The 13265-nt window shown below is 41.3% G+C and overlaps 1 protein-coding gene across 1 annotated transcript in view; it reads left to right on the plus strand.

The window, feature by feature from the left end:
- Positions 1–13265, plus strand: part of gpr158a (G protein-coupled receptor 158a) — a 110844-nt gene that overhangs the window by 14138 nt on the left and 83441 nt on the right. Inside the window, exon 2 of the mRNA XM_024413419.1 lies at positions 10200–10305. Coding sequence (XP_024269187.1) covers positions 10200–10305 — 106 coding nt within the window. The remainder of the gene's footprint in view (positions 1–10199; positions 10306–13265) is intronic.

A 13265-nucleotide genomic window follows, 5' to 3' on the forward strand; every position in this document is an offset into this window, starting at 1 on the left:
AAAAGTTGCATTTTTTTGTGATCCAATAAATAATATAGTACACTTATCATAATTTGGTTGTAATCCAGAGAGGTTAGAAAAAGTATCTAGATCCTCTATGAGGCTGTGGAGGTATCCAAATAGTAGATTTCAGCGTACAAGGACTTTGTTTTTAAACCCTGTGTTTCTAATCCCTTGATATTATTGTTGGATCTGATTTTAATAGCTAACATTTCAATGGCCATAATAAATAGAAATGCCGATAGTGGACCACCTTGTTTAACTCCTCTTCACAGTTTAAAACTTTCTGGGAAGTAGCCATTATTTAATATTTTACACCTAGGGTTACTATACATGACTTCAACCCATTTAATAAGAGATTCTCCAAAATTGAAATATTCCAGGCATTGATGTATAAACTCCAGTCGTACTTTTTCAAAATCAGTTATGAATAGCAGACCTGGTTTCCCAGATTTTTCATAGTGTTCTATTGTTTCCAGTACTTGTCTTATATTATCTCCAATGAATCATCCATGTAAAAAAAAACTGTCAGTTTAGAATGAATATGATCTGACAATACCTTTTCAATTCTATGCGCTATACATTTTGCTCAAATTTTTGCATCACAACACTGTGTAAGGGGCCTCCAATTTTGTAAATGGACTGGATCTTTATATTTACCACTTGTATCCTGCTTCAGTAATAATTAAATCAGACCTTCTTGTTGAGTGACTGATAATCTACTATTTACATCAGAGAGGTAAACATGCTAGTAATGGTCCTCTGAGTATATGGTCCTCTAAGTTTGGTATACCTCAACTGGTATGCCATCCAGCCCTGGAGTTTTCCCGGTCTTAAAGGCTTTAATAGCATCAAGAAGTTCCTCCTCTGCCTTCACATGAGTCTTTCTGTACAGCTGTTAATTTGACATTATTAATAGAACAAAAATCCATACAATTAGCTTCAGTTAGAGGAGATGGAGGAGACTGAAACGAAAACAAATTGCTTCCTCTTTCAATATCTAATTTGGTGAATCATGGGTGACAAGTTTCAGTAAATTATTTTTGGTAGCATTTATATGTTGAATTGTTGAATGTTGAATTATTTGGTGCATTTTCCCCCATATTCCATCAAGTTTGTTTTATTTTTTTAATAATATATTATACTTTCTTTCTTGAATAAGTTCCTGCATTTCTTTTAGTTTTTCCTCTAACTTATTCTGAGCCTCTATGGTACCGTTTTTATCTATCTGTTCTATTAGACCTTCTATTTCCTTTTAATATGGACTCTTTTGACAAAAAAATGCTTTTGTTTTAGAGCTGAGTACTGAATTGAATGGCCTCTAAGGGCACATTTAATAGTGTCCCATACAATAATGGGATCTGCTGTACCTATGTTTTGTCGGAAAAATTCTGTCATAAATTCCCCTGTCAACAAATAGGCTTTGATAAAAATTTCCAATATGCTCGCATTCATAGGCCAATATTAGCACGGCATTGTGGCTGACTGGTCCATTAGAGGAAGTGGAACCCCCCTGTCCGATGCTCATCCTTTCTCCCACTGTTCTTTAGAACCCGCAATGAATGGAGATGGAGAAAAAAAGAGAGCTCTCTGATTCCTGGGACAAGACTCTTTCCTGTTCCCTGTGATCTTTCAGCCTTTGTGCCTGAGGGCCCAATGACCACTATGATGCCTTTGGAGCCTGCTCCTTGTGGCTGCCCAGATTAAATTGCACTCCAACGGTGTCGTCTTTATTCATTCACTGCCTCTGTCGGATAGAGCCATGGTTCAAGGCATTTGGACGCTTTGGAAAACTGCACGTGCTTGAGACTTTTTGCGTACCATATGGACGCTTTGGCTCGGCTGCTGAAAATTGCCTGGGGAATTTGGCTTAGGCTCCAAAAGAGATGGATGAATTCGGAAGAAAAAAGCCAAATGAAGCTTTTCAGGGTATTTTGGACAAGATGTGACGAGCAGACAGTGTGTTATCTCAGGATCCAGAGGGTAGAACATATTTTTTTTGTTTGGTGGGAAAGCAATGTCTTGTTAACTGAGCACTGGCTGGGGGTGTGGGTCAGGCGAGGTCGCAGCAAGAGTTATAAATAACGGCATACTGTAGGTAGGGAGTGTTTGTCCACACATCACATTATGTCCACTGGGTACATTATAAGCCAGTTCACTTGCACCTGGATAAGGTGCTTCACCAGCAACATTCATAGCAACATGTGTACGTGACTGGAAGAAGTACTAGGAGTAATATTAATATGTCCTAGTACATAGTATCAGTTTATGTACACATCCAAATATTACTTTTTAGGTAGTTGAGACTGAATGATTGTATGATTGTGTCAGAGGCAGAACGTTGAAATGCATTATTTTCAAAATATCGTTTACCGGTATCTAGTTTTGGCAGCAGCTGGTAGCATCATAGGAGGACGGAGAAATTGCACCTTTTTTCTTTTCTCATCTCGGTCGGTATCTGCTTGTGCCAAGCTGTTCTCCAAATCACAGTGAGGTTGCCAACAGCAGGTGCAGGTAAATCAGGTGCAAACACCTGCTGCACCTAGAGTAAAAATAAACAAGGTGAAAAGATAGCAGCATACTGTGACTGAATAGTGCAGTCAACCTCCTATATCCTCTCTGTCACCGGAACCCACCGTCCTCATAAGCCTCATGGATCTAACCAACTATGGGTCAAACACTATTTCATGAGATTCTCCCATGTTAAAGGGACAGTATGAGATTTTGTCAATCAATCCCTTTTTATGTCTCTGCGCGCAGTTTGAAGGAAGTTGAAGGTAGTTTCCCAACCCATTGCTATCTAGCGTTAGCGCAATGACTGGAAGTCCACTGGAATAGCTCCTCTTCATTACCACAAATGAGAAAAATATACTCATTTCCTCAGCTCTTATTGTTGAGGAGGGAGGTGTAAGGATGACTTGTCATTAGGAATGAGTACTGGGTTGGAAATTGTTCTCTGTAATTGATACACTCTTAGAAAAAGGGTTACAAAAGGGTTATTAGGCTGTTCCCGTAGGACAACCTTTTTGCTTCCAATTAAAACTATTTTGGGTTCCATGTAGAACCGCCTGTGTAAATGACTTTTAGATGGAACCCAAAAGGGTTCTACCTGGAACCAAAAGTATTCTACCTGGAACCAAAAATGGTTATTCAAAGGGTTCTCCTTTTTTTCTAAAAGTGTATTGCACAGGAGCATTATTCTATGGCACTGGGGGGAAAAAAAACACTAGAAATCATAAGCACGGTAAAGCCTTGTTAACAAATCTGCAGGTGTAGGGACCTTGTTCGTTTTTTTCTCAGTTAAAAAAATCACAAAATAATGGTACATGGGTAGTGGTGTCCATTTTTTGTCTTACATATAGACCAGCCTGGTCTCATAGACTAGACGTAACATAGTAAAGCTAAATCCGGGACACTCAAATTAGTATGCTATGTTACGTTTGGTATGGTTACATAAGACAGAAGGCTACTTAAGGCAAAAAAGAAAGTAGAGCGGTTGGTTGGGGTGGATAGATGGAAGGATGGATAGATGTATCCATCCAGCTGTTTAACAATCTGATGGCTTTGAGATAGAAGCTGTTTTTCAATCTCTCTGTCCCAGCTTTGATGCACATGTACTGACCTAGCTTTCTGGATGGAAGCGGGGTGAACAGGTAGTGGCTCAGGTGGTTATTGTTCTTGATTATATTTTTTGCCTTCCTGTGACATCGGGTGCTGTAGGTGTCCTGGAGGGCAGGTAGTTTGTGATAAGTTGTGCAGACCGCACCACCCTGTGGAGAGCCTTGCGCTTGTGGGCGGTGCAGTTTTCGTACATATTGTATGAAATGCAATTGGTAACATATCATATGAATTGTAATTTTTTTGTGGGAAACATAAGCTAGGTGACTAATGCTAGGTGGCTAACATTAGCAAGGCTAGGGGTTGGTGTTAGGGGTTGAGGTTAGGGTAACATATCATACGAAATGGATGATGGACATCCACAAATTAATACATATCACAAGACATGTAACATATCATAGTAATTGGGGTGTCCCGAATTTACATTTACTATGTTAGGTCTACCCCTGAGTCCAGGTTGCAGCGACGGGTTGCCTGACAACTTCACGAATATGATGTGTGCGCAACGATGATGATGCAGAAGGCTGTGTGTTTTATGATTCTAGCTAGTCAGATAGCTAACACGTACAATAAGCTGCCATGTGTGGATTCTTAGTTGGCTTGTTTTCAGCTAGTTCTTGATACCATATCTTGTTTTGAGGTATTTTGACTTATGTCAGGCCTATACTGATATGGCTAAAATTCACTAGCTAGCTTACCAACAACTGTAACAATGTATTTGAAAGACAACAAGTACTTATTGTGAAAATGTATTTATGTTTTCAGTAAACATTTGGAGACAAAATATAGTTCAAATGTTCTCAATCAATAAGCCTTTGGAGATGACAGTTGTTTTGCCCTAAAGTTGCGCACGCATCAGTTTTGTTGCTAAACAACCCATCTGTCTATGTAACCTACCTAAGAAACTGGGGAAATACCGCCCTTGTGGTGAGTGTGTGTGCACACGCACATGTTTGCACATACGTGTGTGTGTTTGTTCGTATGTGCATATGCATGTGTGTACGAGAGGGGATTACAGCCAGTCGATGAACAGAATGCTGTTGCAGTTCAGTGAAATGTCAATATTGGCCTTACAAGCTCCTGCCTTTCCATTTTCAGTAGCAGGTTCACTTCTTCATAAACCTTTCTTTAAGTGTTTCGCCTCCAGCCAAGCGTTTCCTATAATTGTACAATGATTTCTATGCATGATACTGCAACGTGTCTAGTACCAATTACTAATAATAACTCCTACAAGGGTTTTTGTAAATACGTAATTATACAGATTAGAAGTAGTGTTAACTTTGTAGTACTAGTTGAGGAAGTTTCTTATAGATACAGTACCAGTCAAACATTTGGACAGATCTACTCATTCAAGGGTTTTTATTTATTTGTACTATTTTCTACATTATAAAATAGAGAAGACGTCAAAACTATGAAATAACACATATGGAATCATGTAGTAACCAAAAAAAGTGTTAAACAAATCTAAATATATTTTATATTTGAGATTCTTCAAAGTAGCCACCCTTTGCCTTGACAGCTTCGCACACTCTTGGCATCCTCTTAACCAGCTTCATGAGGTAGTCACCTGGAATGCATTTCAATTAACAGGTGTGCCTTGTTAAAAGTTAATTTGTGGAATTTCTGTCCTTAATGTGTTTGAGGTAATCAGGTGTGTTGTGACAAGGTAGGGGTGGTATACAGAAGATGGACATATTTGGTAAAAGACCAAGTCCATATTATGGCAAGAACAGCTCAAATAAGAGACGAGAAATGACTGGCTCTCATGAGGACCACCATAGGAAAGGAAGACCCAGAGTTACCTCTGCTGCAGAGGATAAGTTCATTAGAGTTACCAGCCCAAATAAATGCTTCACAGAGATAAAGTAACAGACACATCTTGACATAAACTGTTCAGAGGAGACTTCGTGAATCAGGCCTTCATGGTCGAATTACTGCAAAGACACCACTACTATTTAAATTTTTTATTTTATTTCACCTTTATTTAACCAGGTAGGCTAGTTGAGAACAAGTTCTCATTTGCAACTGCGACCTGGCCAAGATAAAGCATAGCAGTGTGAACAGACAACACAGAGTTACACATGGAGTAAACAATTAACAAGTCAATAACACAGTAGAAAAAAAGAGAGTCTATATACATTGTGTGCAAAAGGCATGAGGAGGTAGGCGAATGATTACAATTTTGCAGATTAACACTGGAGTGATAAATGATCAGATGGTCATGTACAGGTAGAGATATTGGTGTGCAAAAGAGCAGAAAAGTACATAAATAAAAACAGTATGGGGATGAGGTAGGTAAAAATGGGTGGGCTATTTACCGATAGACTATGTACAGCTGCAGCGATCGGTTAGCTGCTCAGATAGCAGATGTTTGAAGTTGGTGAGGGAGATAAAAGTCTCCAACTTCAGCGATTTTTGCAATTCGTTCCAGTCACAGGCAGCAGAGAACTGGAACGAAAGGCGGCCAAATGAGGTGTTGGCTTTAGGGATGATCAGTGAGATACACCTGCTGGAGCGCGTACTAAAGAACACCGGTAAGAAGAAGAGGCTTACTTGGGCCAAGAAACACGAGAAATGGACATTAGAACGATGGAAATCTGTCCTTTGGTCTGATGAGTCCAAATTTGACATGTTTGGTTCCAACCGTCGTGTCTTTGTGAGACACAAAGTAGGTGAACAGATGATCTCTGCATGTGTGGTTCCCACCTTGAAGGACGGAGGAGGAGGTGTGATGGTGTGGGTGTGTTTTGCTGTTGACACTGTCTGTGATTTGTTTAGCAAAACTAGCATGGCTACCAAAAATCAAATCACATTTTATTTGTCACATACGCATGTTTAGCAGATGTTATGGCGGGTGTAGCGAAATGCTTGTGTTTCTAGCTTTAACAGTGCAGTAAAATCTGACAGTAATATCTAACAATTTCACAACAATACACACAAATCTAATGTAAAGGAATGGAATTAAGAATATATAAATATCGGGCGAGCAATATCAGAGCTGCATAGACTTAGATACAGTAGAATATGATAGAATATAGTATATACACATGAGATGAGTAATACAACCTTTGTAAACTTTATTAAAGTGACTAGTTTTCCATTATTAGAGTGGCCAGTGATTCCAAGTCTGTGTATATAGAGCAGCAACCTCTAATGCGCTAGTGATGGCTATTTAACAGAATTTAACAGTCTGATGGAAGCTGTTGAGATAGAAGCTGTTATTTAGTCTCTCGGCCCCAGCTTTGATGCACGTGTACTGACCTCGGCTTCTGGATGATAGCGGGGTGAACAAACTGTGGCTTGGGTGGTTGTTGTCCTTGATTATCTTTTCGGCCTTCCTGTGACATCGGGTGCTGTAGGTGTCCTGGAGGGCAGGTAGTTTGCCCCTGGTGATGCGTTGGGCAGACCGCACCACCCTCTGGAGATCCCTGCTGTTGCGGGCGGTGCAGTTGCCATACCAGGCGGTGATACAGCCCGACAGGATGCTCTCAATTGTGCATCTGTAAAGGTATGTGAGGGTTTTAGGTGCCAAGCCAAATTTCTTCAGGCTCCTAAAGGTTGAGGAGGCGCTGCTGCGCCTTCTTCACAACGCTGTCTTTGTGGGGGGACCAATTCAGTTTGTGAAAGACATGTACGCTGAACGCTGTACGTCTAAATGGATAGGGGGATGCTCCTGCTGTTGTTTCCTGAAGACCAAGATCCACTCCTTTGTTTTGTTGAGGTTGGGTAAGAGATTATTTTCCTGGAACCACACTTCCAGGACCCTCACCTCCTCCCTGTAGTCTATCTTGTCATTGTTGGTAGTCAGGGCTACTACTGTCGTCTGCAAACTGATTGAGTTGGAGGCGTGCAAGGCCACGCAGTCATGGGTGAACAGGGAGTACAGGAGCGGGCTGAGCACGCGTCCTTGTGGGGCCCCAGTGTTGAGTATCAGCAAAGTGGAGGTGTTTTTTCCTACCTTCACCACCTGGGGGCGGCCCGTCAGGAAGTCCAGGACCGAATTGAACAGGGTGGGGTTCAGACCCATGGCCGCAAGCTTAATGATGGTCTTGGAGGATACTACGGTGTTGAATACTGAGCTATAGTCAATGAACAGCATTCTTACATAGGTATTCCTCTTGTCCAGATGGTATAGAACAGTGTACAGTGCGATGGCGATTGCATCGTCTGTGGATCTATTGGGGCGGTAAGCAAATTGAAGTAGGTCTAGTGTGTCAGGTAAGGTAGAGGTGATATGATCCTTGACTAGTCTCTCGAAGCACTTTATGATGACAGAAGTGAGTGCTACAGGGCGATAGTAATTTAGTTCAGTAACCTTTGCTTTCTTGGGTAGAGGAACAATGGTGGACATCTAGAAACATGTGGGGACAGTAGACTGGGATAAGGAGAGAGTGAATATGTCGGTAAACACTCCAGCCAGCTGGTCTGGGCATCCTCTGAGGACATGGCTAGGGATGCCACCTTGCGAGGGTTAACACATTTCAATGTCTTAATCACGTCGCCCACGGAGAAGGAGAGCCCACAGTCCTTGGTAGCGGGCCGCATCGGTGGCACTGTGTTGTCCTCAAAGCAGGCAAAGTAGGTGTTTAGCTTGTCCGGAAGCAAGACATCGGTGTCCGCGACGTGGCTCATTTTCCCTTTGTAGTCTGTGATTGTCTGTAGACCCTGCCACATACGTTTCGTGTCTGAGCCGTTGAATTGAGATTCCACTTTGTCTCTATACTGACGTTTTACCTGTTTGATTACCTTAACGGAGGGAATAACTACACTGTTTGTATTCTGTCATATTCCCAGTAACCTTGCCATGGTTGAATGCAATGGTTCGCACTTTCAGTTTTGCACGTATGCTTCCATCTATCCACGGTTTCTGGTTTGGGTAGGTTTTAATAGTCACAGTGGGTACAACATCTCCTATACAGTTCCTGATAAACTCAGTCGCCATATCAGTATATGCGTAGATATTATTCTTAGAGGCTACCCGGAACATATCCCAGTCCTCGTGATCAAAACAATCTTGAAGCGTGGATTCCAATTGGTCCGACCAGCATTGAATAGTCCTTAGCACAGGTACTTCATGTTTGAGTTTCTGCCTATAGGAAGGGAGGAGCAAAATGGAGTCATGATCAGATTTCCCGAAAGGAGGGCGGGGGAGGGACTTGTAGGCATCTCAGAAGTTGGAGTAGCAGTGGTCGAGTGTTTTAGCAGCGTGAGTACCACAGTCAATGTGTTCAAATTTGCTATGATAAATGCGTTCTCAGGATATGTGGTTTCCAGTTTGCATAAAGTTCAGTGAAGTTCTTTGAGAGCCGTCGTGGTATCGGCTTGAGGGGGGATATATATATATGTGACTATAACCGAAGATAATTATCTCGGGAGGTAATACAGTCAGCATTTAATTGTGAGGTATTCTAGGTTGGGTGAACTAAAGGACTTGAGTTCCTGTATGTTATCACAATCACACCATGAATCATTAATCATGACACATGCACTCCTACCATTCTTCTTCCCGGAGAGATATTTATTCCTATCTCCGCGATGAACTGAGAACCTAACTGGCTGGACGGACACAGACAGTATATCCCGAGAGAGCCATGTTTCCGTGAAACAGAGTATGTTACAATCCCTGATGTCTCTCTGGAAAGAAATCCTTGCCCTGAGCTCATCAACTTTATTATCCTGAAAATAATTGGCGAGTAATATACTCGGAAGCGGTGGGTGGTGTGTGCGCCTCCTAAGTTGGACTAGAAGACCACTCCAGGTACCTCTCCTCTGCCGGCGCTGTTTTGATTCAGCCTCTGGAATCAGTTCAATTGCCCTGGGGGGTACGAACAAGGATACGATTTGGGAAAGTTGTATTCCTGGTCGTAATGCTGGTAGTGCTGGTGAGTTACCACTGCTCTGATATCCAAAAGTTCTTCCCGGCTGTATGAAATAACACAAAAAAATATTCTGGGCTAATAATGTAAGAAATAAGCATGAAAAAAAACAAAATACTGCAAAGTTTCCTAAGAGGCAGCACTCTCTGTCGGCACCATTATGCAGCGATACGCCATCCCATCTGGTTTGCTATTGGTGGGACTATCATTTGTTTTTCAACAGGACAATGACCCAAAACACACCTTCGGGCTGTGTAAGGGCTATTTGACCAAGGAGAGTGGCCTCCACAATCACCCGACCTAACCCAATTGAGATGGTTTGAGATGAGTTTGACCACAGAGTGTAGGAAAAGCAGCCAACAAGTGCTCAGTATATGTGGGAACTCCTTCAAGAGTCCTGGAAGAATTCTGGAAAAGCATTCCAGGTTAATCTGGTTGAGAGAATGCTAAGAGTGTGCAAAGCTGTCAATAAGGCGAAGGGTGGCTACTAAATATATTTGGATTTGTTTAACACTGTTTTTGGTTATTACATGATTCCATATTAGTGAAAATAGTGAAAATAAAGAAAAACCCTTGAATGAGTAGTTGTGTCCAAACTTTTGACTAGTACTGTATATTGACAAGTACATTCAGATATACCCTATAACAGATAGATAGTCTGTAATGGGCTTTGGTAGTACATCATTGTTTCTTCCTCTGTTTTAGGGGTGTGGTTCGAGTGGACGTCAATCTGCAGGATGTTGACATCGACCAGTGCTCTGCGGACGGCTGGTTTGCTGGGACCCATCGATGCAACCTGACTACTATGGAGGTAGCTATGTCTAATGGATGCATGACTGACTGATTGTTTTGAGTGTGTGGATGTGTTTGTGTGTGTGTGTGTGTGTGTGTGTGTGTGTGTGTGCTTATATGTGTTTTATGATTCATACCTTCCATAAACCTGTACATTGGCCTATGGCAAGTCACATTACAATGTCTTGAATGCCATGAATGGGTAAATGCTGAATCATTGTACCACTTGATCAACGGCAGATAGTATACTTGTATTTTATTGATGTTGTACATGTATCCCAGCACTTGATAGTCACATTATGTTGCCTGTCATTGTATTGTTGGATTGGCTATATTTTGTCCCATTTTTTTTGTAGAGGCTTACTCATTTCAGCCATACATTTTTATTAAGTAAATTCAATAATCCCAGAGTTGGATCATGTACAGAAACATATAATCAAATTTGTCATTTTACACTACAACAATACGGTACACCGACTGCCTTTACTATTATATGTTTGTACCTACTGTACTTAATAGGTTCTTGTATCTATCAGCTAGTCTTTTGTCGATGGTCAAAATGCTTTAACCTGCTGTTTTAGGATCATCATTGGGAATGATAGATTTTTAAGAGGCACTGTAGATCAGACTCCTTCATAATACATGTGATGTAATGGATTGCAGGGAGCTCCTTGAATAATTAATTTGTCTCTTTGTCTGAGCACTTCCACCTCTCCATGGACAGTTGGCTGGAGTAGGAGACTGGCAGAGTGTGTGTGTGTGTGTGTGTGTGTGTGTGTGTGTGTGTGTGTGTGTGTGTGTGTGTGTGTGTGTGTGTGTGTGTGTGTGTGTGTGTGTGTGTGTGTGTGTGTGTGCGTGCGTGTGTGTGTGTGTGTGTACACAATAATAGGCCTATGTGTGTTAGTGCAACTGTTTTCTCTCTCAGTGTTTGTATGCGGCCATTTTTTTGTGCTTGTTGATACAGTAACCCAGTTCAGTCTGGCCTTGGCCATGTAATTTATCTGACCTTGACCCTGTACTATATCTGGCCTTGACCCTGTACTATATCTGGCCTTGGCCCTGTAATATATCTGGCCTTGGCCCTGTAATATATCTGGCCTTGACCCTGTACTATATCTGGCCTTGGCCCTGTAATATATCTGGCCTTGGCCCTGTAATATATCTGGCCTTGGCCCTGTAATATATCTGGCCTTGGCCCTGTAATATATCTGGCCTTGGCCCTGTAATATATCTGGCCTTGACCCTGTGCTATATCTGGCCTTGGCCCTGTAATATATCTGGCCTTGGCCCTGTAATATATCTGGCCTTGGCCCTGTAATATATCTGGCCTTGACCCTGTACTATATCTGGCTTTGGCCCTGTAATATATCTGGCCTTGGCCCTGTAATATATCTGGCCTTGGCCTGTAATATATCTGGCCTTGGCCCTGTAATATATCTGGCCTTGGCCCTCTAATATATCTGGCCTTGGCCCTCTAATATATCTGGCCTTGGCCCTGAAATATATCTGGCCTTGGCCCTGTAATATATCTGGCCTTGGCCCTGAAATATATCTGGCCTTGCATACTGTATGTAATAGGAGCTTGACAACTATATGACAGCTTTGTGAATGTGATAGTAATCCGCATGAAAGAAACCCTTGACGGTACAGTATTTTTCTCCAGTACAGACACTCACAGCTATCCTCAGACCTTGTGTTGCTGCCTGCAGCTGCTGTACTCATCTGAACGTACTGTAGTGCCATCATGAGTCGATGTCAGCAATGTATCTGTTACAGTAAACAGCTTGCTTTTTCTATAGGATTGTGCTACAGTATGAGGTAAAGTAGAGGTGAGGGGAGAGTGGGGCTTCTCTAGTGATGGAGACTACCTCTATAAATAGCACATTGGACTGCAATGTAATCAAGACATGCTCAACAGTGCTGTAATTTGATAAAAAACAAGGACTACTTTTGTTTTATTACCGTGCTTCTGTTTCACACAGAAACTGTACAATCCTCCACGGAAACTATCACACTGTTACCCTAAATAAAAAGGGTTTTGAGGTGTGTAGGTCTTGTCAGAGGGGGGTGTGACAAATCAGGAGTCAGGTAGGATTCAGGTGCAAATGGTGGTATTTATTTATAGATGGTGAGCTGGATCCATTAGTATTTACAAGACATTGACAACACTGACATACTGTATAGATTTTCAAGATTACAAGCAGATACACTTAATAGGCAGAGTACCTTCAAACTAGGTATTGTGCATATAAGTTCTTATAAGTTCTTCACACAGCTGAGTTTACACTCCAGCCTTACCCTTATGGAAAAAACACTAATTTCACATGTGAAGTGTTCCAAAAAACATTTTTGTTATGTGATCGTACATGTGAAGTTAATGTGATAACATGTGTTAAAAGCAACGTGATAATATGAGACTATACATGTGAAAACGTGATCACATATGAAGTGTTCCAAAAACACGTTTTCACATGAACAGGTTAAAAGTCCAACCGTAAACACTGTGATAATCCAAAAAGCACCTAAATAGGTATTTCATCTATTAACAATGAATACAAATGAACAATCAGTCCTTTTCACCAGTTTCAATATCAATGGCTAGTACATACACATTTCATATGCATTTCAACATATCAGGACATAATATCACAAACATTCAACAAATAATGATGTTGGGGAAAATACTCCTCAACATAGAGCATTTTAATTGTAATTATATTTTAATTAAACCTGCTGGATAACTTGGAGCATGTCCTTTCTTATAGATACCTGGGCATTTGGATCAATGACAAATTGTCTTTTAAAACACAGTCTTAGATGAAGTATTTGTGTCTAACTTTTAATGTGTACTTGCTTGGTGCTCTTGTAATGCAGGGCTCCTACGAAAAAGAGACATTGGTCTCAATGGGCCTCAATGAGACATGTTAAAAGGGATACTTCGTGATTTATGTCTCTGTGTCCAGTATGAAGGAAGTTTGA

This window comes from Oncorhynchus tshawytscha, linkage group LG29 (assembly GCF_018296145.1).
Source record: "Oncorhynchus tshawytscha isolate Ot180627B linkage group LG29, Otsh_v2.0, whole genome shotgun sequence".
Classification (NCBI taxonomy): Eukaryota; Metazoa; Chordata; class Actinopteri; order Salmoniformes; family Salmonidae; genus Oncorhynchus; species Oncorhynchus tshawytscha.